At 51.9% G+C, this 26,826-nt stretch overlaps 5 protein-coding genes and 1 long non-coding RNA gene across 6 annotated transcripts; 1 reads left to right on the top strand and 5 right to left on the bottom strand.

Annotated features, from left to right (window-relative positions):
* Nucleotides 1-833: 833 nt before the first annotated feature.
* Nucleotides 834-1,820, bottom strand: LOC128678929 (uncharacterized; the record flags this gene model as incomplete). Its single annotated transcript, XM_064436630.1, has 1 exon — nt 834-1,820. A coding segment is annotated over exon 1 (987 nt), but the record flags the coding sequence as incomplete, so codon positions are not given.
* A 3,097-nt stretch (nt 1,821-4,917) lies between these two features.
* Nucleotides 4,918-5,904, bottom strand: LOC128678928 (uncharacterized; the record flags this gene model as incomplete). Its single annotated transcript, XM_064436629.1, has 2 exons — nt 5,479-5,904; nt 4,918-5,412 (listed from the first exon to the last, which is right to left on the bottom strand). Coding segments are annotated over exons 1-2 (921 nt in total), but the record flags the coding sequence as incomplete, so codon positions are not given.
* On the bottom strand, nt 5,904-7,919 carry LOC128678927 (uncharacterized). Its single transcript, XM_053760839.1, has one exon. The coding sequence runs from the start codon at nt 7,917-7,919 to the stop codon at nt 5,904-5,906; it is 2,016 nt and encodes a 671-aa protein (XP_053616814.1).
* Nucleotides 7,920-10,769: 2,850 nt separating this feature from the next.
* LOC128678926 (uncharacterized) lies at nt 10,770-11,756 on the bottom strand (the record flags this gene model as incomplete). Its single annotated transcript, XM_064436628.1, has 2 exons — nt 11,331-11,756; nt 10,770-11,264 (listed from the first exon to the last, which is right to left on the bottom strand). Coding segments are annotated over exons 1-2 (921 nt in total), but the record flags the coding sequence as incomplete, so codon positions are not given.
* A 4,844-nt stretch (nt 11,757-16,600) lies between these two features.
* On the top strand, nt 16,601-22,087 carry LOC128678717 (uncharacterized). The gene is made up of 3 exons (XM_053760464.1): nt 16,601-16,761; nt 21,117-21,323; nt 21,408-22,087. Exons 2-3 carry the CDS (start codon nt 21,140-21,142, stop codon nt 22,064-22,066), a joined length of 843 nt encoding a protein of 280 aa, XP_053616439.1. The 5' UTR covers nt 16,601-16,761; nt 21,117-21,139; the 3' UTR covers nt 22,067-22,087.
* A 564-nt stretch (nt 22,088-22,651) lies between these two features.
* Nucleotides 22,652-26,820, bottom strand: LOC128678720 (uncharacterized). The gene is made up of 3 exons (XR_008405675.2): nt 25,385-26,820; nt 24,101-24,321; nt 22,652-23,134 (listed from the first exon to the last, which is right to left on the bottom strand). It is a non-coding gene; the product is annotated as an uncharacterized LOC128678720 (long non-coding RNA).
* Nucleotides 26,821-26,826: the final 6 nt, after the last annotated feature.

Genomic DNA, 26,826 nt, shown 5'->3' with positions numbered 1-26,826 from the left:
AGCCCCCGCAGGTACGAGGGCACTCCGAAGTACCGGAGCGCCTCCCGTATTACACAGTGCGGGATGCTGTTGAAGGCGTTGGCGACGTCTAAAGACGTCGCCAGGGTCACATCGCCTTCTCGATCCGCCTCCTCCGTCACCGACCGCAGACGCCTGAGGGCGTCGATGGTGGACCTCTTGGCCCGGAATCCGTACTGCACGTCAGAGAGACGCGGTCCCGGGCCTTCCTCCACATGCCGAACGAGGCGAGAGGCCACAACGCTCTCTAGGGCCTTCCCAGCCTCGCTCAGCAGGACCAGAGGTCGCACCGCCGAAGCCGAGTCCAAGGGCCGGCTCCCCTTCGGAATAAGGCAGAGCCGGCCCTCCTTCCATAATTTCGGGAACTGCCCCTCTCGCAGACAGCGGTTGAGCAGCCCCCGAAACTCCTCCCCGAGGTGCACGAGAATCAGCGCAAGCACTTTCCCGTGCACCCCGTCTGGACCCGGTGCCCTCTTCCTTGTCTGGAGGCGGTCGAGGACCACCTCCATTTCGACGTCGGTGACGGGAGGCGGATCCGCCTCCACCTCTTCTCCCTCCGCGTCAGGCGGCTGTCGGGCCATCCTCGGAGGAGAAAACCCTCGCGGATTGCCGGGGAATAGATCCCCGACAATCTCCCCCAACAGAGCTGGCTGAAGGGTCTCCGTTAGCGGGGTCGCCTGTGGGCGCAATTTGTCTCGCGCCCACTTATACGGCCGGCCCCATGGGTCTCTTTCGATACCCTCCACCAGCTCCTCGAAGGCTTCCTCCTTGGCCCGACCGATGGCCAGCTGCAGCTCCTTACGGTTTTCCACATACACCGCATACAGCTGACCATCCCTCTCCTCGTCCCGGGGACTGCGCCGCCTGCTTCGACTATAGGCCCTTCGGGCCGCGTTGCAGGCGACGCGAAGGGCGGCAATCTCCGCCGACCACCAATAGACCGCCCGCCTAGGGGGGGCTCGACCTACGCTTGGCATGGCCGCTCGGCACACCGCTGTGAAAGCGTCGCCGAGACGGTCAGCCGCGTCGTCCACCCCCATTCCGTCTAGAGGCGGGAGGCTCCAGCGGCCGACGATGGCCGCCTCTTCCGCCAGCTCCCGGTCAAGCCGCGTAAGGGCCCAGCGCGGGAACCGGCTGCGCACCCGGGACGATGATGCCGCCTGACATTGGGGGGCGGCCGACACCTCGAACCGAATATACAAGTGGTCCGAGAGTGTCTCCACCCCCCCTTCCACCCTCCAGTCCGACACGGAGTGCGCGACGGAGGGGGTGGCGAACGTCAGGTCCACCACCGATCCGCCCGTCCGTCGCACGCACGTGTGGGCTGTCCCCCTGTTTAGGAGAGACAGCCCCGCGGCCAGCGCCCACTCTTCCACCTTTCGCCCCTTGGGCTCCGTGGCCGGGTTCCCCCACGCCGTTGATTTGGCGTTGAAGTCACCGGCCACGAAGACCTTTAGGGGCGCTAACCGCCTTATCTCCGGCCCCAGAGCATCCAAGAACCGCTCCAGGGCCGGCAAATCCCGGTTCGGGGAGAAGTAAACACCAATTATGGCGTACTCTCCCCGAACCGCCACCACAAAGCCGTTCCCTCTCTTCTTAATCGCGAGGGGAGGGGCGGCACCAGGCCTAGCCACGATGGCCACGAGGCCATCCAGATCCCCCGCCCAGTGGGGCAGGGTGGGAACCGCGTACGGCTCCGCGACCACCGCGACATCCAAATCCCACTCCGCCATGGATTGCAGGAGGAGATCCTGCGCCCTAGCGGAGTGGTTGAGGTTGGCCTGGAGGAAGGTGACCCCCATCACTCCTCCATTTGGCCGACTGGCGCCTCCCCTTGCCTTCCCTCGCGCGGAGGAGGGGACGGTCCTTTCCCTCGGATCGGGGGTGGGTTGCAGGCCCTACCCCCCATCACGTGGCCCGCCGGCTTGCCGGCGTCGCGGCATACCGCGCAGCGGGGCTCCGCTGTGCAGGAGGCGGACAGATGCCCTGTCTCCCCGCACCTATAGCAGAGCCGGCTGCGGTCCGTCTGCGAGGGGCACAGCGATGCAGTGTGCCCCTTCCCCATGCACTTGTAGCAGTGCATGGGGCGCGCCTCCAGGTAACCTAACCTAACCTAACCTAACCTAACCTAACCTAACCTAACCTAACCTAACCTAACCTAACCTAACCTTTTTTTTTTTTTTTTTTTTTTTGTTTTCGCAGGGGAATGCATTTACGCACTGAGTGTGGGACTCCTGGGCCGCTATCCAGCCCAGACTACCCACTAAACCCCTGCGGGTGCCATCGGCCGCTTTACAGGGAGGCGCCTCGGATCTATCTAACACAAGACGCCTCAGCGACTGGCCGGTCTCTTTCGCCAGAGACCGGACTCACCATTCTCAGGGGCCCACCAACCTTTTTTTTTTTTTTTTTTTTTTTTTTTTTTTTTTTGTTTTTTTTTTTTTTTTTTTTTTTTTTTTTTTTTGTTTTCGCAGGGGAATGCATTTACGCACTGAGTGTGGGACTCCTGGGCCGCTATCCAGCCCAGACTACCCACTAAACCCCTGCGGGTGCCATCGGCCGCTTTACAGGGAGGCGCCTCGGATCTATCTAACACAAGACGCCTCAGCGACTGGCCGGTCTCTTTCGCCAGAGACCGGACTCACCATTCTCAGGGGCCCACCGACACCTGGTGGACCCCTGCCGTCGGGTGGGACTAGTCCCACCGATTTAGGGGGGCGCCTGCAGGCGCGCAAGGTAGCGCCTGCGTCGCACCCCCGTCCGCCTTCTGCGGATCGGCTCCGCGAGGGGGTGGTCCTCGCGGTTCCTTTCCTCGGCCTCCCTCTGTGACATAACAGTCTCACAGAAGGAGGCCACTGCCGCCCAGGCTCCGTCACTCCCGAGCATCGCATTGACGACACTCGGGAGCGACAGATCCACTCCACCGAGCACTGCCACCAGATCGTGGCGCTGCCGACTCCACCTGGGACACTGCTCTAGAACATGTTGAGCAGTGTCCCGAGCCTCGCCACAATCGTGGCAGACCGGCTCGGTCTCCCGCTGGGCCACGCGGTGCAAGTACTCACCGAAGCAGCCATGCCCGGTGAGCACCTGCGTCATGCGGAAGGTGAGAGGCTTGCGCCGCCTCAACATCCATCTCTCCAGGACCTGGCGCAGGGCCTCCACTGTGCGTACACCGTACGTTGCCCGCGCCAGGTCTGCCTCCCACCTCCGCATGAGTTCCGCTTGCCCTCGCAAGCGGACCCGCCGGACCATCTCAGGCGAGGGGTGCTCGCCGATTTCCCTCCTGTTCGCCACAAAGTGGTAAACCTCGGCGAGCACCTCCGCCACCAACTCCCACGGCGGGTCGCCCGCGAGGGCTGTGGCCGCAGAGAACGCCACTGTACGGTACCCCCGTATCGCCCTTACCGCGATCACCTTCTGCGCCTGCCGGAGAAGGCGCTTATTCTCCGCGGCAAGGGCGTCCACCCAAACGGGGGCGCCGTACATCGCCATACTCCGGCACACGCCGGAGTACAGCTTCCGTACAGCGTCGCTGGGCCCACCCAGATTGGGCAGGAGTCGGCCCAGCGACGCAGCCGTCCTGATGATCCTTTGCCCCAGCTCTCGGAAGTGGGGGACAAAGGACCATCTCCCGTCGAGGATGAGGCCCAGGTATTTCATCTGGGCACTCACCCTCAACTCCTCATGACCCACCTGGAGGCGCGCCCCTGGGGGAGGTCCTCGCGCCCGGGCCCCGCGGAAGAGGAGGACTTCGGTCTTATCCAGTCGGACCCGAAGCCCCAGCCTCTCTATGCGGCCGACCAAAAGGGCGAGGCCCGTTTCGGCCAGCCGCGCCGCCTCACCGAAATTCGCACCCCGGGACGTGAAGAGAGTGTCATCCGCATAGCAGATGACACCCGTCCCGGGGGGAAGCCGGCACCGCAGGACCCAATCGTATGCGATGTCCCACAGGATAGGGCCGAGAATCGACCCCTGCGGGACACCGCACCCGACGCCCCGCCGGACCATTTGACCTCCCCTGTCCTCGTACAGGACGACCCGCTCCTCCAGGTACGCCCCCAACAGCCCCCGCAGGTACGAGGGCACTCCGAAGTACCGGAGCGCCTCCCGTATTACACAGTGCGGGATACTGTTGAAGGCGTTGGCGATGTCTAACGACGTCGCCAGGGTCACCTCGCCTTCTCGATCCGCCTCCTCCGTCACCGACCGCAGACGCCTGAGGGCGTCGATGGTGGACCCCTTGGCCCGGAATCCGTACTGCACGTCAGAGAGACGCGGTCCCGGGCCTTCCTCCACATGCCGAACGAGGCGAGAGGCCACAACGCTCTCTAGGGCCTTCCCAGCCTCGCTCAGCAGGACCAGAGGTCGCACCGCCGAAGCCGAGTCCAAGGGCCGGCTCCCCTTCGGAATAAGGCAGAGCCGGCCCTCCTTCCATAATTTCGGGAACTGCCCCTCTCGCAGACAGCGGTTGAGCAGCCCCCGAAACTCCTCCCCGAGGTGCACGAGAATCAGCGCAAGCACTTTCCCGTGCACCCCGTCTGGACCCGGTGCCCTCTTCCTTGTCTGGAGGCGGTCGAGGACCACCTCCATTTCGACGTCGGTGACGGGAGGCGGATCCGCCTCCACCTCTTCTCCCTCCGCGTCAGGCGGCTGTCGGGCCATCCTCGGAGGAGAAAACCCTCGCGGATTGCCGGGGAATAGATCCCCGACAATCTCCCCCAGCAGAGCTGGCTGAAGGGTCTCCGTTAGCGGGGTCGCCTGTGGGCGCAATTTGTCTCGCGCCCACTTATACGGCCGGCCCCATGGGTCTCTTTCGATACCCTCCACCAGCTCCTCGAAGGCTTCCTCCTTGGCCCGACCGATGGCCAGCTGCAGCTCCTTACGGTTTTCCACATACACCGCATACAGCTGACCATCCCTCTCCTCGTCCCGGGGACTGCGCCGCCTGCTTCGACTATAGGCCCTTCGGGCCGCGTTGCAGGCGACGCGAAGGGCGGCAATCTCCGCCGACCACCAATAGACCGCCCGCCTAGGGGGGGCTCGACCTACGCTTGGCATGGCCGCCCGGCACACCGCTGTGAAAGCGTCGCCGAGACGGTCAGCCGCGTCGTCCACCCCCATTCCGTCTAGAGGCGGGAGGCTCCAGCGGCCGACGATGGCCGCCTCTTCCGCCAGCTCCCGGTCAAGCCGCGTAAGGGCCCAACGCGGGAACCGGCTGCGCACCCGGGACGATGATGCCGCCTGACATTGGGGGGCGGCCGACACCTCGAACCGAATATACAAGTGGTCCGAGAGTGTCTCCACCCCCCCTTCCACCCTCCAGTCCGACACGGAGCGCGCGGCGGAGGGGGTGGCGAACGTCAGGTCCACCACCGATCCGCCCGTCCGTCGCACGCACGTGTGGGCTGTCCCCCTGTTTAGGAGAGACAGCCCGGCGGCCAGCGCCCACTCTTCCACCTTTCGCCCCTTGGGCTCCGTGGCCGGGTTCCCCCACGCCGTTGATTTGGCGTTGAAGTCACCGGCCACGAAGACCTTTAGGGGCGCTAACCGCCTTATCTCCGGCCCCAGGGCATCCAAGAACCGCTCCAGGGCCGGCAAATCCCGGTTCGGGGAGAAGTAAACACCAATTATGGCGTACTCTCCCCGAACCGCCACCACAAAGCCGTTCCCTCTCTTCTTAATCGCGAGGGGAGGGGCGGCACCAGGCCTAGCCACGATGGCCACGAGGTCATCCAGATCCCCCGCCCAGTGGGGCAGGGAGGGAACCGCGTACGGCTCCGCGACCACCGCGACATCCAAATCCCACTCCGCCATGGATTGCAGGAGGAGATCCTGCGCCCTAGCGGAGTGGTTGAGGTTGGCCTGGAGGAAGGTGACCCCCATCACTCCTCCATTTGGCCGACTGGCGCCTCCCCTTGCCTTCCCTCGCGCGGAGGAGGGGACGGCCCTTTCCCTCGGATCGGGGGTGGGTTGCAGGCCCTACCCCCCATCACGTGGCCCGCCGGCTTGCCGGCGTCGCGGCATACCGCGCAGCGGGGCTCCGCTGTGCAGGAGGCGGACAAATGCCCTGCCTCCCCGCACCTATAGCAGAGCCGGCTGCGGTCCGTCTGCGAGGGGCACAGCGATGCGGTGTGCCCCTTCCCCATGCACTTGTAGCAGTGCATGGGGCGCGCCTCCAGGTGCCGGAGCTGCACTCGACTCCAGCCTACCGTGAGGCTGCCCGCCTCGATCAGCTTTTTAGCCGTCGTGACCGGGCAGCGCATCAGGGCAGAGCCAGAGCCCCGCCAGTCTGAGCGGATTTCACCCACCCAGACCTGGTCCTCCGTGCAGCTCCCGGCTTGCGCGACCGCAGCCTTTATCCGCTGCGCCGTTGCCGCATCATTCAGGCCCGTCACGCGGAAGTCCGCGGTTTTGACGGGCCTGGAAACGTCCGCGACGCCGGAAAGGGCCGCCTTCAAGGCCGATGCAAGCGCATCTGCCTTGTCTGAGTTGGAGGGGCCAGAGACCTCGATTAGCCTCGCTCCGGTCGCACTCGGGCGAATCCGAAGCGAGCCGATTCCTAGCCCCTCCAGGCTCACCGCCTGCTCGGCCTTAAGGAGGGCGGAGCTGTATGTGGCCCCTTTTTGCGCTGCCTCCGGCTGTAACTTGAGAATTACAGCCGAGGAGCTAGGGGCCGACAGCTTGGCCGCCCTCGCTGGCGCCGCCCTGGGGGGTGCCTTGGGCGCCGTTGCAGTGGCCTTTGTTGGGGCCGCCGCCGGTCGCTCCGCAGGTTTGGGCTGGGACTTCTTTCCCACGCCCTTCCCCTTCCCCCTCCTCCCCCGGACTTCGACCCAGGGGAGCTCCGGGCATTCGTCGACCACAGCTGTTGAGGTCGACGGCCCGAAGGGCCCCCACTCTGTCACTCCCCCAGCACCTACCCCCTTACAACCCCGCCTCTCAGAGGCCGGGCGTGCAGGGGCCCGAACCTCCAACTCCACCACCGGCTGCTCAAGCCGCGGCGCCGGACCCAGACCGGAGGCCCGATCAATGGCCGTCCTTGCAGCCCTCGCCACCTCGGAGTTGTCACCTGCCAGAGGTGGACGAGTGGCACTCCGAGGACACCCAGCCAGTCCTAGCGCTGCCAGACGGCCATCAATCAATCTGGCCATCCTCTGCTCCAGCTCATCCTCCACTGGAGCAGCCTGCCGCTGCACCGTCCGCGCAGCCTGAGCAGCCTCACGGCGAGCCTCCTCGAACCCCCGGCGGAGCGCAGCGACCTCAGCCTTCATAATGGCCACCTCCCTTTGGAGGCGACCATTATCGGCCTTAAGGCGTCGAACTTCGTCCGACTCGCTGCGCGCCACCAGGGTGTCCACGATATCCCTGATATCCGAGGAGGCCCGCATAATTTTAGAGTTGAAGCCCCCCTTGAGGGCGGCAGTCTTTCCGACGAGGCTGGTTATTATACCCAGCCTCTCCACCGCAGTGGCCATGAGTCCATCAGCACCCATGGCCCCAAAGTCCCGCGCATCAATGGGGGCCACCACCACATCATCGTCCCCACCACTCGGGGGTCCTCCCCTCCGGAAGGCCCGAGCCCCTAGAGAGGCCGAGAAGGAAGCCTCGGCATCCTCCTCTTGACTCCTCCTCGCCTCAGCCCGGGCCCTCGTCAGGTGCGAGGCACCCCGGGCCTTGCCCCTCTTCGCCACTGACTGTGCCCGTGGCACACCGACCTCAGTGTCGGTGCCGGAACCAGTCGCCACCTCAGAATAGAGGCGCTTGTTGCCCAGCACCGACTCCGACAACGAGGTGATGGAGCCCGCACTTCCCATCAGGCTCCCCATCCTCTTTTGGCCCACAGCGAGGCCACTCCCGTCGGTTTCCTCCCCAGCGGAATGTTCAGACCCTGAACATTCCATTTCCCCCCTTCCCTTTGTTTGGCCCTGAGAAGGGCCTTTTGGGTGGCCCTGAGAAGGGCCTTTTGGGTGGCCCTGAGAAGGGCCTTTTGGGTGGCCCTGAGAAGGGCCTTTTTTCAGGAAACGCCCGCGGGCGTCCCTCATTATTTGGTCATTATACGACATTCTTCACAGTTCGCAAATTGCTCCTTCTGCACAGTGCACTTTAGCCGTCGGCCTAACCACTCCGTTACGGTGGTTAGGACGCGACGTTGCCCGGGGAACGCGACGTGGACGCAAGCACTGTGGGGTGGTTCCCCAACCTAACCTAACCTAACCCAACCTAACCCAACCCAACCCAACCCAACCCAACCCAACCCAACCCAACCCAACCCAACCCAACCTAACCTAACCTTTTTTTTTTTTTTTTTTTTTTTTTGTTTTCGCAGGGGAATGCATTTACGCACTGAGTGTGGGACTCCTGGGCCGCTATCCAGCCCAGACTACCCACTAAACCCCTGCGGGTGCCATCGGCCGCTTTACAGGGAGGCGCCTCGGATCTATCTAACACAAGACGCCTCAGCGATTGGCCGGTCTCTTTCGCCAGAGACCGGACTCACCATTCTCAGGGGCCCACCGACACCTGGTGGACCCCTGCCGTCGGGTGGGACTAGTCCCACCGATTTAGGGGGGCGCCTGCAGGCGCGCAAGGTAGCGCCTGCGTCGCACCCCCGTCCGCCTTCTGCGGATCGGCTCCGCGAGGGGGTGGTCCTCGCGGTTCCTTTCCTCGGCCTCCCTCTGTGACATAACAGTCTCACAGAAGGAGGCCACTGCCGCCCAGGCTCCGTCACTCCCGAGCATCGCATTGACGACACTCGGGAGCGACAGATCCACTCCACCGAGCACTGCTACCAGATCGTGGCGCTGCCGACTCCACCTGGGACACTGCTCTAGAACATGTTGAGCAGTGTCCCGAGCCTCGCCACAATCGTGGCAAACCGGCTCGGTCTCCCGCTGGGCCACGCGGTGCAAGTACTCACCGAAGCAGCCATGCCCGGTGAGCACCTGCGTCATGCGGAAGGTGAGAGGCTTGCGCCGCCTCAACATCCATCTCTCCAGGACCTGGCGCAGGGCCTCCACTGTGCGTACACCGTACGTTGCCCGCGCCAGGTCTGCCTCCCACCTCCGCATGAGTTCCGCTTGCCCTCGCAAGCGGACCCGCCGGACCATCTCAGGCGAGGGGTGCTCGCCGATTTCCCTCCTGTTCGCCACAAAGTGGTAAACCTCGGCGAGCACCTCCGCCACCAACTCCCACGGCGGGTCGCCCGCGAGGGCTGTGGCCGCAGAGAACGCCACTGTACGGTACCCCCGTATCGCCCTTACCGCGATCACCTTCTGCGCCTGCCGGAGAAGGCGCTTATTCTCCGCGGCAAGGGCGTCCACCCAAACGGGGGCGCCGTACATCGCCATACTCCGGCACACGCCGGAGTACAGCTTCCGTACAGCGTCGCTGGGCCCACCCAGATTGGGCAGGAGTCGGCCCAGCGACGCAGCCGTCCTGATGATCCTTTGCCCCAGCTCTCGGAAGTGGGGGACAAAGGACCATCTCCCGTCGAGGATGAGGCCCAGGTATTTCATCTGGGCACTCACCCTCAACTCCTCATGACCCACCTGGAGGCGCGCCCCTGGGGGAGGTCCTCGCGTCCGGGCCCCGCGGAAGAGGAGGACTTCGGTCTTATCCAGTCGGACCCGAAGCCCCAACCTCTCTATGCGGCCGACCAAAAGGGCGAGGCCCGTTTCGGCCAGCCGCGCCGCCTCACCGAAATTCGCACCCCGGGACGTGAAGAGAGTGTCATCCGCATAGCAGATGACACCCGTCCCGGGGGGAAGCCGGCACCGCAGGACCCAATCGTATGCGATGTCCCACAGGATAGGGCCGAGAATCGACCCCTGCGGGACACCGCACCCGACGCCCCGCCGGACCATTTGACCTCCCCTGTCCTCGTACAGGACGACCCGCTCCTCCAGGTACGCCCCCAACAGCCCCCGCAGGTACGAGGGCACTCCGAAGTACCGGAGCGCCTCCCGTATTACACAGTGCGGGATACTGTTGAAGGCGTTGGCGATGTCTAACGACGTCGCCAGGGTCACCTCGCCTTCTCTGTCCGCCTCCTCCGTCACCGACCGCAGACGCCTGAGGGCGTCGATGGTGGACCTCTTGGCCCGGAATCCGTACTGCACGTCAGAGAGACGCGGTCCCGGGCCTTCCTCCACATGCCGAACGAGGCGAGAGGCCACAACACTCTCTAGGGCCTTCCCAGCCTCGCTCAGCAGGACCAGAGGTCGCACCGCCGAAGCCGAGTCCAAGGGCCGGCTCCCTTTCGGAATAAGGCAGAGCCGGCCCTCCTTCCATAATTTCGGGAACTGCCCCTCTCGCAGACAGCGGTTGAGCAGCCCCCGAAACTCCTCCCCGAGGTGCACGAGAATCAGCGCAAGCACTTTCCCGTGCACCCCGTCTGGACCCGGTGCCCTCTTCCTTGTCTGGAGGCGGTCGAGGACCACCTCCATTTCGACGTCGGTGACGGGAGGCGGATCCGCCTCCACCTCTTCTCCCTCCGCGTCAGGCGGCTGTCGGGCCATCCTCGGAGGAGAAAACCCTCGCGGATTGCCGGGGAATAGATCCCCGACAATCTCCCCCAGCAGAGCTGGCTGAAGGGTCTCCGTTAGCGGGGTCGCCTGTGGGCGCAATTTGTCTCGCGCCCACTTATACGGCCGGCCCCATGGGTCTCTTTCGATACCCTCCACCAGCTCCTCGAAGGCTTCCTCCTTGGCCCGACCGATGGCCAGCTGCAGCTCCTTACGGTTTTCCACATACACCGCATACAGCTGACCATCCCTCTCCTCGTCCCGGGGACTGCGCCGCCTGCTTCGACTATAGGCCCTTCGGGCCGCGTTGCAGGCGACGCGAAGGGCGGCAATCTCCGCCGACCACCAATAGACCGCCCGCCTAGGGGGGGCTCGACCTACGCTTGGCATGGCCGCCCGGCACACCGCTGTGAAAGCGTCGCCGAGACGGTCAGCCGCGTCGTCCACCCCCATTCCGTCTAGAGGCGGGAGGCTCCAGCGGCCGACGATGGCCGCCTCTTCCGCCAGCTCCCGGTCAAGCCGCGTAAGGGCCCAGCGCGGGAACCGGCTGCGCACCCGGGACGATGATGCCGCCTGACATTGGGGGGCGGCCGACACCTCGAACCGAATATACAAGTGGTCCGAGAGTGTCTCCACCCCCCCTTCCACCCTCCAGTCCGACACGGAGCGCGCGGCGGAGGGGGTGGCGAACGTCAAGTCCACCACCGATCCGCCCGTCCGTCGCACGCACGTGTGGGCTGTCCCCCTGTTTAGGAGAGACAGCCTCGCGGCCAGCGCCCACTCTTCCACCTTTCGCCCCTTGGGCTCCGTGGCCGGGTTCCCCCACGCCGTTGATTTGGCGTTGAAGTCACCGGCCACGAAGACCTTTAGGGGCGCTAACCGCCTTATTTCCGGCCCCAGGGCATCCAAGAACCGCTCCAGGGCCGGCAAATCCCGGTTCGGGGAGAAGTAAACACCAATTATGGCGTACTCTCCCCGAACCGCCACCACAAAGCCGTTCCCTCTCTTCTTAATCGCGAGGGGAGGGGCGGCACCAGGCCTAGCCACGATGGCCACGAGGCCATCCAGATCCCCCGCCCAGTGAGGCAGGGAGGGAACCGCGTACGGCTCCGCGACCACCGCGACATCCAAATCCCACTCCGCCATGGATTGCAGGAGGAGATCCTGCGCCCTAGCGGAGTGGTTGAGGTTGGCCTGGAGGAAGGTGACCCCCATCACTCCTCCATTTGGCCGACTGGCGCCTCCCCTTGCCTTCCCTCGCGCGGAGGAGGGGACGGCCCTTTCCCTCGGATCGGGGGTGGGTTGCAGGCCCTACCCCCCATCACGTGGCCCGCCGGCTTGCCGGCGTCGCGGCATACCGCGCAGCGGGGCTCCGCTGTGCAGGAGGCGGACAAATGCCCTGCCTCCCCGCACCTATAGCAGAGCCGGCTGCGGTCCGTCTGCGAGGGGCACAGCGATGCGGTGTGCCCCTTCCCCATGCACTTGTAGCAGTGCATGGGGCGCGCCTCCAGGTGCCGGAGCTGCACTCGACTCCAGCCTACCGTGAGGCTGCCCGCCTCGATCAGCTTTTTAGCCGTCGTGACCGGGCAGCGCATCAGGGCAGAGCCAGAGCCCCGCCAGTCTGAGCGGATTTCACCCACCCAGACCTGGTCCTCCGTGCAGCTCCCGGCTTGCGCGACCGCAGCCTTTATCCGCTGCGCCGTTGCCGCATCATTCAGGCCCGTCACGCGGAAGTCCGCGGTTTTGACGGGCCTGGAAACGTCCGCGACGCCGGAAAGGGCCGCCTTCAAGGCCGATGCAAGCGCATCTGCCTTGTCTGAGTTGGAGGGGCCAGAGACCTCGATTAGCCTCGCTCCGGTCGCACTCGGGCGAATCCGAAGCGAGCCGATTCCTAGCCCCTCCAGGCTCACCGCCTGCTCGGCCTTGAGGAGGGCGGAGCTGTATGTGGCCCCTTTTTGCGCTGCCTCTGGCTGTAACTTGAGAATTACAGCCGAGGAGCTAGGGGCCGACAGCTTGGCCGCCCTCGCTGGCGCCGCCCTGGGGGGTGCCTTGGGCGCCGTTGCAGTGGCCTTTGTTGGGGCCGCCGCCGGTCGCTCCGCAGGTTTGGGCTGGGACTTCTTTCCCACGCCCTTCCCCTTCCCCCTCCTCCCCCGGACTTCGACCCAGGGGAGCTCCGGGCATTCGTCGACCACAGCTGTTGAGGTCGACGGCCCGAAGGGCCCCCACTCTGTCGCTCCCCCAGCACCTACCCCCTTACAACCCCGCCTCTCAGAGGCCGGGCGTGCAGGGGCCCGAACCTCCAACTCCACCGGCTGCTCAAGCCGCGGCGCCGGACCCAGGCCGGAGGCCTCCTCAATGGCCGTCCTTGCAGCCCTCGCCACCTCGGAGTTGTCACCCGCCAGAGGTGGACGAGTGGCACTCCGAGGACATCCAGCCAGTCCTAGCGCTGCCAGACGGCCATCAATTAATCTGGCCATCCTCTGCTCCAGCTCATCCTCCACTGGAGCTGCCTGCCGCTGTACCGTCCGCGCAGCCTGAGCAGCCTCACGGCGGGCCTCCTCGAACCCCCGGCGGAGCGCAGCGACCTCAGCCTTCATAATGGCCACCTCCCTTTGGAGGCGACCATTATCGGCCTTAAGGCGTCGAACTTCGTCCGACTCGCTGCGCGCCACCAGGGTGTCCACGATATCCCTGATATCCGAGGAGGCCCGCATAATTTTGGAGTTGAAGCCCCCCTTGAGGGCGGCAGTCTTCCCGACGAGGCTGGTTATAATACCCAGCCTCTCCACCGCAGTGGCCATGAGTCCATCAGCACCCATGGCCCCAAAGTCCCGCGCATCAATGGGGGCCACCACCACATCATCGTCCCCACCATTCAGGGGTCCTCCCCTCCGGAAGGCCCGAGCCCCTAGAGAGGCCGAGAAGGAAGCCTCGGCATCCTCCTCTTGACTCCTCCTCGCTTCAGCCCGGGCCCTCGTCAGGTGCGAGGCACCCCGAGCCTTGCCCCTCTTCGCCACTGATTGTGCCCGTGGCACACCGACCTCAGTGTCGGTGCCGGAACCAGTCGCCACCTCAGAATAGAGGCGCTTGTTGCCCAGCACCGACTCCGACAACGAGGTGATGGAGCCCGCACTTCCCAACAGGCTCCCCATCCTCTCTTGGCCCACAGCGAGGCCACTCCCGTCAGTTTCCTCCCCAGCGGAATGTTCAGACCCTGAACATTCCATTTCCCCCCTTCCCTTTGTTTGGCCCTGAGAAGGGCCTTTTGGGTGGCCCTGAGAAGGGCCTTTTGGGTGGCCCTGAGAAGGGCCTTTTGGGTGGCCCTGAGAAGGGCCTTTTGGGTGGCCCTGAGAAGGGCCTTTTTTCAGGAAACGCCCGCGGGCGTCCCTCATTATTTGGTCATTAGACGACATTCTTCACAGTTCGCAAATTGCTCCTTCTGCACAGTGCACTTTAGCCGTCGGCCTAACCACTCCGTTACGGTGGTTAGGACGCGACGTTGCCCGGGGTTAGGACGCGACGTTGCCCGGGGAACGCGACGTGGACGCAAGCACTGTGGGGTGGTTCCCCAACCTAACCTAACCTAACCTAACCTAACCTAACCTAACCTAACCTAACCAACCAACCAACCAACCAACCAACCAACCAACCAACCAACCAACCAACCAACCAACCAACCAACCAACCAACCAACCAACCAACCAACCAACCAACCAACCAACCAACCAACCAACCAACCAACCAACCAACCAACCAACCAACCAACCAACCAACCAACCAACCAACCAACCAACCAACCAACCAACCAACCAACCAACCAACCAACCAACCAACCAACCAACCAACCAACCAACCAACCAACCAACCAACCAACCAACCAACCAACCAACCAACCAACCAACCAACCAACCAACCAACCAACCAACCAACCAACCAACCAACCAACCAACCAACCAACCAACCAACCAACCAACCAACCAACCAACCAACCAACCAACCAACCAACCAACCAACCAACCAACCAACCAACCAACCAACCAACCAACCAACCAACCAACCAACCAACCAACCAACCAACCAACCAACCAACCAACCAACCAACCAACCAACCAACCAACCAACCAACCAACCAACCAACCAACCAACCAACCAACCAACCAACCAACCAACCAACCAACCAACCAACCAACCAACCAACCAACCAACCAACCAACCAACCAACCAACCAACCAACCAACCAACCAACCAACCAACCAACCAACCAACCAACCAACCAACCAACCAACCAACCAACCAACCAACCAACCAACCAACCAACCAACCAACCAACCAACCAACCAACCAACCAACCAACCAACCAACCAACCAACCAACCAACCAACCAACCAACCAACCAACCAACCAACCAACCAACCAACCAACCAACCAACCAACCAACCAACCAACCAACCAACCAACCAACCAACCAACCAACCAACCAACCAACCAACCAACCAACCAACCAACCAACCAACCAACCAACCAACCAACCAACCAACCAACCAACCAACCAACCAACCAACCAACCAACCAACCAACCAACCAACCAACCAACCAACCAACCAACCAACCAACCAACCAACCAACCAACCAACCAACCAACCAACCAACCAACCAACCAACCAACCAACCAACCAACCAACCAACCAACCAACCAACCAACCAACCAACCAACCAACCAACCAACCAACCAACCAACCAACCAACCAACCAACCAACCAACCAACCAACCAACCAACCAACCAACCAACCAACCAACCAACCAACCAACCAACCAACCAACCAACCAACCAACCAACCAACCAACCAACCAACCAACCAACCAACCAACCAACCAACCAACCAACCAACCAACCAACCAACCAACCAACCAACCAACCAACCAACCAACCAACCAACCAACCAACCAACCAACCAACCAACCAACCAACCAACCAACCAACCAACCAACCAACCAACCAACCAACCAACCAACCAACCAACCAACCAACCAACCAACCAACCAACCAACCAACCAACCAACCAACCAACCAACCAACCAACCAACCAACCAACCAACCAACCAACCAACCAACCAACCAACCAACCAACCAACCAACCAACCAACCAACCAACCATGTTTTTTCTTTTTCATTTCAAAATCACAACAATTTTTTTTTTTTCTCCATTTACTAGGTTGTGCAGTGTCGTTTCTCAGTATGACGGCAGTACGTTAAAACAAGAAAAATATTTTATCCACATTGGATATGCAGGTGTGCTTGCTCTCCATATTTTAAATTGTTCTAATTTAATGTTTGCGGACGTACAACTATTAACGTAGGGCTACGGTTCTCAAACATTGTTCTGCAAAAGCATCTAGTGGAGGTCTATCATCATCAAAGCTCTACGAAGATTACCTAATTATAGTTCCCACCAAATACACTACAAACAAACATGAAAAAGGAGAAAACTTGAAAGAAGATCATTAATAAGAATAAATTATTCTTGCAAAGTCATTTCCAACTATAAAATATGAGCTGTACAAAGTATATAGAAGAAAAGGGTCACCTGTGTCTTCATTACCAGTACATGCGACAAATCTTTATATAAGGCTCCGCAAAATGATTAGGTTTCAGGGTTCCTCTTAATCAATCGGAAAAGATTGAGAAACGTCCTCGTGGGGGATTCCCCGTTTTATATTTTATTCAACAAACTGCTAGCAATAACATGCGACCATGTTATCTGTTCTTTAGATGGCGACGCTAGCTCAGTATTTCTTAAAATATAAACTCATTTTATTTAGAAGTAAGAAATCGAAATTATCTCTCAAAAGTCGCACACTAAAGATGCTACTTAGTTATTTTACTTTTAAAGAGAAACTATATGTATTTTATTCAGCTCAATGTCTTAAATAAATTAGTTTTGTATTTGATTTCATTTTTCTCCGCCGGCACAGTTTGGCGGTATTTACACCGCCAACATTAAATTTAACGTAAACATCACGGCTAAAAATAGAACGAAGTGATTGTGAATCATACCTACGTATTTATATATTTATATGGCATCGCCGCACGCGCAACACGCTCATTCCTACGATATCTCTTATTAGAAGCGCATCGAGGCTCTATTTGGGTTCTTTTAAATTGTCTATATATAATCCTAATTCCTCAAGTACTCAGCCGCGGCATTACTTCTAAGACGTGTAAGTACCTAAAAACACATTTTTCGTTGTAAACATTGCCTTTATTCGGTTTTGAACTTAATTTCAGTGTGAACCGTGTTGTCGACTTGTAGATAGTTATTCTATTTGTACCTATAGTAAAAAAAATGTTGACCTATCTAGGATATAAATAGCTACCGTGTTTTATCCCTTTGAAAGTAGATATTACTGATTTGATGTTGAGACTTTTCTCAATATCTTATTATTACAAATATCTACAAATATATTCACTGAATTATTATTATTATTAATTATTACTTGTATTTTAAAGATTTATGCGCTTTTATTATTTATTTACAATTATTAAATACGGAGCTTTCAATTTGACAATTAGGCTCCATTGTTGCTAGCCGCCAAAAAAAAAAGCTTCGGAACAACAAGTTTCGGAACGAGACACGTACCTAGCTGTAATTGTAGCGGGAAACGGGTAGCTGGACTAAGATGACAAACAGTACGAATTTGAATCATAGTAATAATACTAGTCTTAAAATACACGATAAAATAATAACTACAATTTCACTTCGATTCCTTTTAAGAACTGAAATTCACGCGTGCGAAGCAAAAGCTAGTTAAATTATAACCATATAACCAACCAATAATACATTTTTCTTAACACAAATAAAATTATTTATGAATTCACAATGTTTATTTAGTACGTAGTCCTAAAAGAACTCATTATTCCGTTAGTCAATCAGTTTCAATACTACGTATCAATGTGTGGGAAAGTAAAAAAAATATACTTAGACTAAACCATTCAACTCATATTTCAATAAAGTTTATATTCCTTATTTTTTATACTGTATCTGGATTATACACACATACCTTCTTTATAGTGTAAGTCTTCGGATTTTTTTAAATAAAGAGGCATATTTTAATATCCGTATACAATATTCGATACTTTTCGTATTGAATTGGTATTTCAGTATTTGGCAAGAAATGTTCAGTCATATATGAATATGCATATTCAATAATATTCGTATACCTATACATATTTCTTGCCAAATACTGAAATACCATAATACAAAACCTTTGGCCCAGTTAGTCAGTAGTGTACAGCCGGTATCAGTGGCGTAGCGTGCCTCGGAGGGGTATCCCCTGTATCAAAATTAATTGGGGGGGCCCAAATCAAGGGTACAAATTCTCTTTGACTATAAAAATAAAATAGAACGCGTAAACATTACTCTTCGTGATTTGTCATTTTACATCCGTTTGCGGGAAGTTAGATTTTGAAAATTGCTTCTCTAGGGGAATGATCTACAGATTGAAAAGTATACGAAACTTCATTGTTTTTTTAGATAGAGATATGTTTGATTTACGTTTGTGGTTGATAAATGGGACGTAACACGTCGCGGAAATAGGACGGCTCGCGTTGCGGGAAGCGGAAGTGGGAGACGTAGCGGGAAATGGAACGGAGACACGTAGTGGGAAACGGGCACATTGCGCAAAACGTGTGGGACGATATGCAGGCATTTCGCCCTGCGCTCGCGCTTCGCCCGCGTAATTTTTTTACGGGAACAGTTATTTTTCCGGGATGAAAATGCCAAATGTCCTTCTCCACACTATGAACTACGTCTATTGAAAATTTCAAGAAGATTGGTTGAGTAGATAGAGCGTGAAGAGGTAAGGTATCTAACAGACAAATTACTTTCGCATTTATAATTTTAAGTTCGCACAAGATTTAGCTAACTAGTAGTTTGGAAATAAATTATCCTTACAAATAAAACTTATAAATTAAAAATATCGAAGAATGGCCCCCTGGGTAAGGTGGCCATCACGCAGACAGCAATGCAATAGAAATTCGCTCTGCGCGGAAACTACTTTTATTTCCCCTAGATCCTGCTCCAACGGAGGCAATCCTGTTGTTCTAAAATAGTAAAAGTACGGAATGTACTTTGGGTTTAATGTATAAAATCTCAGTTATGCCGCAAAAGCATTAACATAGCAACCATCACTTGCGGAAATGCATAGTTTTCGTGTGTCTCATTCAATGACCAAAGAAAAATAGCTTTCTCTTCTCTAAGGTCTAATTTGGTTGAGGGTTGACAATTTTTACCTTTCAACGAAACCGAAAGATGCCGCGGCTTCTCCTGTCTAGATAACATCGCCTAGTATTTCACCATTAATTTTTGCTATTTACTTCATGTAGGCGATTACGTACCGCGACTGCCTACGACGCACGCAAAAGATAGTCTAAAACAACTACCTATATGTGGTGTTCCAAGCGTTTACGTACTACTTGGTTGGTGTTGTGTTCAGGCTGTATTCAGATAGTTCAATAGTTGGTTGATCATATGGAATAAAAATACCTACAATTAACTTTATTCACATTTATTACAAAAAAAAAATCCAAAGTTTAGTTAGACTTACAAAAATCAAATTGTTGGGAAACAGACATTGAAAGTTTAAACTGTAATAGCTAGAGTTCTAGTTACTAAACATACCTACAATTGCTATTTTCTCACGTTGTGTACATGATTTAGGGACGTTTGTTGTATGAAAACGTGGCCCTTTGCATGTTGCATTAAAGTCAAATAATATCTATCGCAAAATGCCAACTTTTGCTTGGAACTTCATGTTCATATAACAGACAGAATATAAGAATGTAAAGTCAGAAAAATAATTACTTAGGTAGGTAGGTAAGTACCTACTTTAAAAACATCATCTTTATCTATATAATGTTGAATATAGAGATACAGTTATTAGCTATTGAGTTATACCTACGTCAAAACTCGTAGAACAAACGTTGTTTTTAATGCTGTCAGCTTTTTGCTCTATTGATGTTTTACAAGTAACCAACCCTGTACGATTACCAACTATCTCACATGTGTATCATGCTGTTGAATGGTAGGTATTTTTGATTAAAACAAATGGCAAACAATCGCGGAGAAATGAAAACATAAAATTTTATCTATTATTGAACACAAAATAGATTTTTATAATTTGTAGCATACTATAAAAATGTACATTAATTGGGAATTAAATATCGGAAACGAATTTTAGCCTACTAATAATACAGTTTATTTTTTATTTTTCAGTAACTACAACCCACAAAAAATGTGCAGCCACAACGAGAATTCAGAAACGAGCGATTATACAATTAGAAACATATCGACAGATGAACATCAGACAGTTATTGCATTCAAATCCAACAGCTCATGCGATGAGGACCAAATCCATTCAAATTATAAGAAAATAGTCGGCAGTATACTTCGTGGACGTGATGTGATCGTAGTTACTAAACAAGATCGATTGATAGACCTCATTTCTGACGCTGTTAATACATCTGATCAAAGTTATGTATCAAACAATGCGACTGAAGTGGTGTCGTTCACTCCTCATCCGGAATCAAGCGTAAAACACCATGCTACGTTATTGAAGGAAATGCCACTAGGTGTGGCCGAAGATCTCGCCACTAGCATAGAGTTCGTCTATGGAAATCTATGGTTTCTAATATCTCCCAATGAAATGGACACTAACCGGAGCAAAGAAGACGTGATCGATGATGTTCGTAAACTGACTCCGTCTTCGTTCCGGGAAGTACCAGCCTTACGACACGAGTCCGTCGCGTCGCCAGCTATGTACGACGGGAACCAAATCGTGTGGTTCAAGGCTAACGAAATCATACTTTCTGACCAGTTTGCGTATACATTGTGACTCATATTACTACCTATTAATAGTTTTCTATAATTTTCCACTAAGCTTAAAAATAAAAGTGTGATTACGAGTAAATTTTGGTCTTCTATGAATTTCATTATTTTGTAGTGGAATTTTGTAAGAAACAGATTAAATTATGTTTTATTTCTGTATTAGGTAAGTATCTAAGGAAGCACAAAATAGGTATAATATGTACTTATGCATGTGTAGCAAAAATATATCTTTATGCTTTGGTTTATCATGTTTTATATGTAGGTATACAGCTGGTAGTATGTTCAGAGATGTATACAATAAATTATATATTAAAACACTAAAGGTATCTTTATTTATTGCAATAATAACTACATATAATTTATAAACAATATCCGTCTCTTTATAGTCTTATATAATGAAAGCACGCACTTCCAATTCCGTGTGATTTAGCATTAACATCGACCACACGGTTTACTGCACTCCGAAAACTAAGGTTGGAAATGTCAGCAATAACCATTAAACTTTTGGTCATTTTATCAATCAACAATCAATTTAAAATCAATGAATTGCTGTATCTAATGAACTGTTTTGTAAATAATTAAGTATGTGTGATTATAGATTAATATTTTTTTTATTAAAAATAACATTAAACAGATAAATATTATTTTCATAAAATATGTATACTTACTATATTTCAAATTATATTACAGAACTGGAGCTATAAAATATCAAAATGTCCAAAATCCCTGAAAAAGACGATGATACAGATACGGCCGGGAGAGTTTTTGGCGGAGCTCGTGCCGGGGAATACATGCAAACCAGATTTACAAGAATCCCCAACGCGCATTTGAACAAAGAAACTGTAGCCGGTATTCGAGACATGAATTTGGGCAGAATGAAAAATGGAAAACCTACTGGTAGGTGATGAAATTGGTATTTTAACTGCAAAAAGATAATTATTGACAATTACGTGTATTAATTTCGTAATTAAACGTTTCCAGGTGCTCCAACAATACGTTTCGACACTGGACATAATTCGGGAGCTAATCCCCATATCAATATTGACCCTAAAGGACATCCCAAATCTACTAATCCTCACATTGAAGTTCCTGCAGAAGTTATCCAATATGCCAAAGTCATCAATAAGACTATTAAATATGCAGGCATTACTTTAACAGTAGCCGCCGTAGCGATCGACACTTGGCGCATCGGGTCTGCTGTTAAAGATGATCTCTACGTTAGGGAGCACGCAGACGAGATAATTGAAGAGTTAGAGAGTTCTATTCGTAAATTGAGAAAATCACTTGAAACTGAAACTAAGTCAACAAAAAGAAGTGAAATCAGAACCACGATAGAACATCTTGAGAATGTTTTAAGAGATGTGAAGCGTACGAAGATAGTTTTAGTTAAAACTATCAAGACGGTTTCATCGGTCGGTGGCAGTTGGGGCGGCGGAGCGGCAGGAGGAGCTGCCGGGGCATGGGGCGGGGCGAAGGCGGGGGCTCTGGTCGGCTCAGCGTTCGGGCCTGTGGGCACGGTCGTCGGCGCTCCGGTGGGCGCGATCATTGGCGCCATCGGAGGTGGCGTTCTTGCTGGTATAGGTGGAAGTGCTGTTGGTGAAATGATTGCTGACGAAGCTTTAAAACTTGCAGATGATTAAATAACTTTTTTTGTTGTATTCTTTTACTAGTTTTTACCCTTTGCTTCGCCCGCGCAAATTTCCCACGGAAACATTTTTCCAGAAATGAGTAGTCTAGGTACTATTTTCAAGAAGATTGATTATTACATAAAGCGTGTAGAGCTAACAAACAAACTCACTTTAGCATTTATACATTAATAGCAGCTAGCCCGGCTTTATTCGGCTAAAACCATAAAAAAGTAGCCTATGTTACTACTGAACGTTTGGTCTATTTCTGTGCCATAATTCATCGCATTCGACTTGGGGCAAAAACATATCTTTTGTGTGTATGTATGTAACGCGATAACTTTCGAACCTCTGGTCTGATTTTGATGAAATTTAAAAGGTATGTAGAATTGTAGAATCGGTCAATATAATTTTTAAGTTCGTGGGGCATCAAAATCAGTTCAGTCGTTTTAGAAATATTCACAATTTTGTGAGTGTTCGCGAGGTCTGAGTTCGCGGCCAACAACCAGTTTAAAAAATAGAGAAACAAAGAAGTGTGCAAGCAACAAACAAGTCTTTTAAATGCTTTAAATAAAACCAATATTTTGTTAAAAGGTAATATTCGTTTATTTGATAGTAATATATTTCATAGACCGAGCGAGCGAGGCCTACAAATCAACTTGGTGCAAAAATACATTTTTTGTATGTATGTATGTTTGTTTGTAACTCTATAACTTTCGAACCATTGGTCTGATTTTGATGAAATTTAAAAGATAGGTATGTAGGATCTGTCAATAGAATTTTTAAATTCGTGGGGCAACAAAATCGGTTAAGTCGTTTTTGATGAATCGCGGCGAACAACTAGTATAATTACAGTTCCTGTCGCTACCTCCTATACGGCCCCGGGGGCGTCGTCTTCGCAGGCGGGGGATTTGGTACTAGTCTGCCCTGGAGCCAATTAGAAAATCTGAGAATTTGTTTATAAAAATAGTTATATATATTTGTTATGAAACGCGAAAGATCATTCCCAATATCTCGCTTGTGTCGACTTCGGGACTCTGTGCACCTGAGTGGTGATGGGAAGAAGAGCAAAGCGAGCAACACCTGAAACAATAACCTGAATAAATTTTACATAAATTTAAAAAACACGACTACCGTGTCGTCCTTTTATAGTTTGCCTAGTTTTATTTAATGAATTTTCATTCAGATGTATTGTTAAATTCAAATTCAAATCATTCAGAAATTAGACTTTCACAGGCACTTTTTCAAGTCAATTTTTATATTAAATAGTTATCACAAACTACAAACTACTGGCATTTCAGTCATTAAAGAGTCTTTCTAAACCCGTCATTTTGATTCCCCACTGACTTTATAATCAGTAATATTTATCTTATAAGTAATGAGGTAACATAACCTACGAACATAAAAATAATGCATGTAGGTGATTTGATTATATCAGCCGCCTATCTACGGCTAGCCGAAGTATAGCCGATTAGATCAATCGTCTCATGTCGTGTCATAACCATTCTGAATAAGTTTTAAATGAAGTATATCTCTAAAAGCTTGGCTGACGGTTTCTCACCAGGTACTCCTCCGTGTTTCTAGTATGTATAAAAATACATCAAATTTTAGTTTCTTACATGTAATAGATGGAAGAGGCTCATCACACTGAATAACTTTTGTTAAGGCCACATTTCTCCCATAGTTTAGCCGAGCTCTCATTCCAACTATCTACTTACCAAGCGAGATTAGCAAAATACGCGTGTTGGATCGTGGTAGGTATCACGTACATACTCGCGACACTCTCATCTCAGGGACTCGGTACAGACAGACGGGATAAGGTACTTTTATGATATGTAAGGATGAAATGAAATTAATAGCATAAGTGCATTATATCTTAATAGCATAAGTGCATTATATCTTGATGCAACTTATAACGTTTCGGAAATTAGTAACTATATCTGATTATCTATATAGGGTGATTTCTGAGGAAGTTTTATGGTTTTACCCGAGCAAAGCCGGGATATTACAGTTTCTAGTCGTAAAAACTTAAGTATGTATAAAACGTACCAAGACAACGCACGATTTATATCTTGCCATGATCAGATAAATAGTGGTAAATATATAGATGCCTCCGCTGACTATATGCGCCGAGCCGCCGAAGACCACGGAGGCTATCTCACCAGGCACTTGGAGCACTCGCCCCGTCAGCGCTGCACACTGCAACCCACTGTCGACCGCTCTTCTTCGAGAGTACGTAACTCCTTTGCATTTATTCTTCTTGGTTTAACCTAGTTTAATAAAACAGTTGCAAACAAGGAGGTTCTTAGTCTTTTGTCAAGGGTCGTTCGGCGTCCTGTGTTCGCAGTTGGTTGAGGGGAATCGAGCAGAATCATTTCGGGTTTAACTTATAATTTGTACCATATGTATAGAAATGAAAATTCTCTTTGATCATAAGCCGAAAACGATTCTCTCAGCTGAATCGTAATGAAAACGTACCAGCCCTGCGACAGTGTCCACGCGGCAAAAGGGGGCTGTGGGGCAACGTGGCTCGTCAGCATACTCTCTCGTAACATTGAGTTAAGATTTTGCATACAAATGTTATATAGGTATGAACTTAAAAAATAAGTAAGATAAATTAATAATAAAAAATAAAAATCAAATCATTTATTCAGAAATTAGCCCTTCATTAAAATTATATTTACCAAAGCTACAAACTACTAGCATTTCGGAACGACCACTGCTGAGAAGAAATGTCGAAAGAAACTCGTTCAAACAGTGTTGGTCCCTATCATGCCAGAAGGGCTTACCATATTTTAAATATAAATTTATATATCATTTCTTCACCGAGCGAGCGAAGCGAGAACGAGGTCTACAAGTCAACTTGGGGCAAAAAATTTTTTTTTGTATGTATGTATACCTAAATTTTTTGTATGTTTACCGTAGACTTCGCTCGCTTCGCTCGCTCGGTCAATAATAACATTGCATACGATATGAATATCGTACGCACTCAAGCAATGTTATTTGAACTTAACTTACCTTTTGTTATTTGAACTTAACTTACCCTTAATCCTTAACATTTGTTTATACCCATAATTTAGAACTACGTAGATTCCACTGAATAATTAAATGAGCAAAATAATATATACATACTTATTGATGTATTTTTATTTAATGTTGCTGACGTTTCAATGAGTGCGGAGGCCGTGGTCGCAGCCACGATGGAGTACAGTGTGGTCGTTGTGAATCTGCATTCTCGACAACCACACTACACTCACAATATCCGGACATAACTAACATGATAATTATGTAAATTAAATAAATAAGTCATAAATGATATTTCCATATACTTACCTATATGTAAGAAGGCTCTTCGTAAGTCGCGGGTATTCGGGCAGTAGAAATAGTGGACACGCAGACAGTCTGTTCGTTTGTTATCAGCGAGCTCGCTGACACGACCTCTGGGATCGGTTCAACATTACATATGTATCCTTAATCGTTCTTAGACGAGTTTAAAGAAAGAAGCGATTACTTAAACAAAAACATTTCAAAATGTATATTATTATATCGATTAAATAGCTTGTAGTAGATGCATATTTAAAAAACTTGTTATGAGACTAGGCTAGTTATTTGGAATTAAACAATCATCCCGTACACACGTTCGTTTTCTTTAAAGTGCTATACAAACTTCCGTCGCCCGTGTAGACAAACCACAATATCCTTTATTACTATATATTACTATACAGGGTTACTGGTATCAAATCAAAATCAAAATCAAATCATTTATTCAGAAATTAGGCCTTCACAGGCACTTTTTCACGTCATAATCTAAATTAAATGATGTTTACCAAAGCTACAAACTACTAGCATTTCGGAACGACCACTGCTGAGAAGAAATGCCGAAAGAAACTCATTCAAACAGTGTTGGTCCCTATTATGCCAGAAGGGCTTACCATTTTTTAAATATAAATGTATCTAACGCATAACCTTCCAAAGGCGCATAAGGTACATTACTAACATATAGTAAACCTCCGTACATCTCGGCAGTCAGCCATTAACCGGCAAGCTATTCACATCTTCCGCGTACCTACACTGTTGTGCCCCGATCCGGGCGCTCCCATATCTATCGCGACTTTTATAAATTTAAGGGATTTTTCCGAACCCTTTTGTATTTTGTAACCTCCTGTGTGTGTGACAGACAATACACTTTATATGAGACTACCTCGTTTTCTTACACTCCTGAAACCCTTCTCATAAACATCTTTTGTTCTACGACTTTTGTCTAAATGTAATAAATACAAAAAAAAATCCTTTTTTTAGTTTTAATGTCGTTTCTATAAAACGTTAACTCTATGTTCGATTCCGCTATATACCTTGTGTTGCTTGGCTATTACATAGTTAAGATTTGTAGAATCTGTATTATTTTTAAATGAAAAAGAAACTACGAATCACGAAAAGTTTAGAATAAAAGTTGCATGTTTTGATGTACCTATTAAGTAGTCTTTAGGAGGTTTTGTTACCAGTAACATTGTATATGTATATCAGATATAGCTGATTTCTGAGGAAGCTTTAAGTGTATAATTTATTATAGTTTAACCCGAGCGAAGCTGGACCGAATCGCTAGTTCATACAAAAAATTAACTCGATGGTACATACGAATTTGCGACGCAGATCAGTTCAGAGTGCTTAGTGCGGGTTTGCATTTCACTTCTCACCATCGAATTGATTCGAAATGAGACGCAGCGAACCGTTTATATTACGCCATTGTGACGCAACAACAACCCACTACAATGTGA

The sequence above is a fragment of the Plodia interpunctella genome, chromosome 20 (genome assembly GCF_027563975.2).
Source record: "Plodia interpunctella isolate USDA-ARS_2022_Savannah chromosome 20, ilPloInte3.2, whole genome shotgun sequence".
NCBI lineage: Eukaryota > Metazoa > Arthropoda > Insecta > Lepidoptera > Pyralidae > Plodia > Plodia interpunctella.
Note: the sequence above shows the minus strand (reverse complement) of the source record. Positions and strands in the feature narration are given on the sequence as shown.

Excerpts from the sequence above, each read along its gene's own strand:
- LOC128678927 (XM_053760839.1), bottom strand. The coding sequence starts at position 7,919 with ATGGAATGTTCAGGGTCTGAACATTCCGCTGGGGAGGAAACCGACGGG.
- LOC128678717 (XM_053760464.1), top strand. The coding sequence starts at position 21,140 with ATGTCCAAAATCCCTGAAAAAGACGATGATACAGATACGGCCGGGAGA. Across the intron at positions 21,324-21,407 it reads GAAAAATGGAAAACCTACTG|GTGCTCCAACAATACGTTTC; the intron begins GTAGGTGATGAA and ends AAACGTTTCCAG.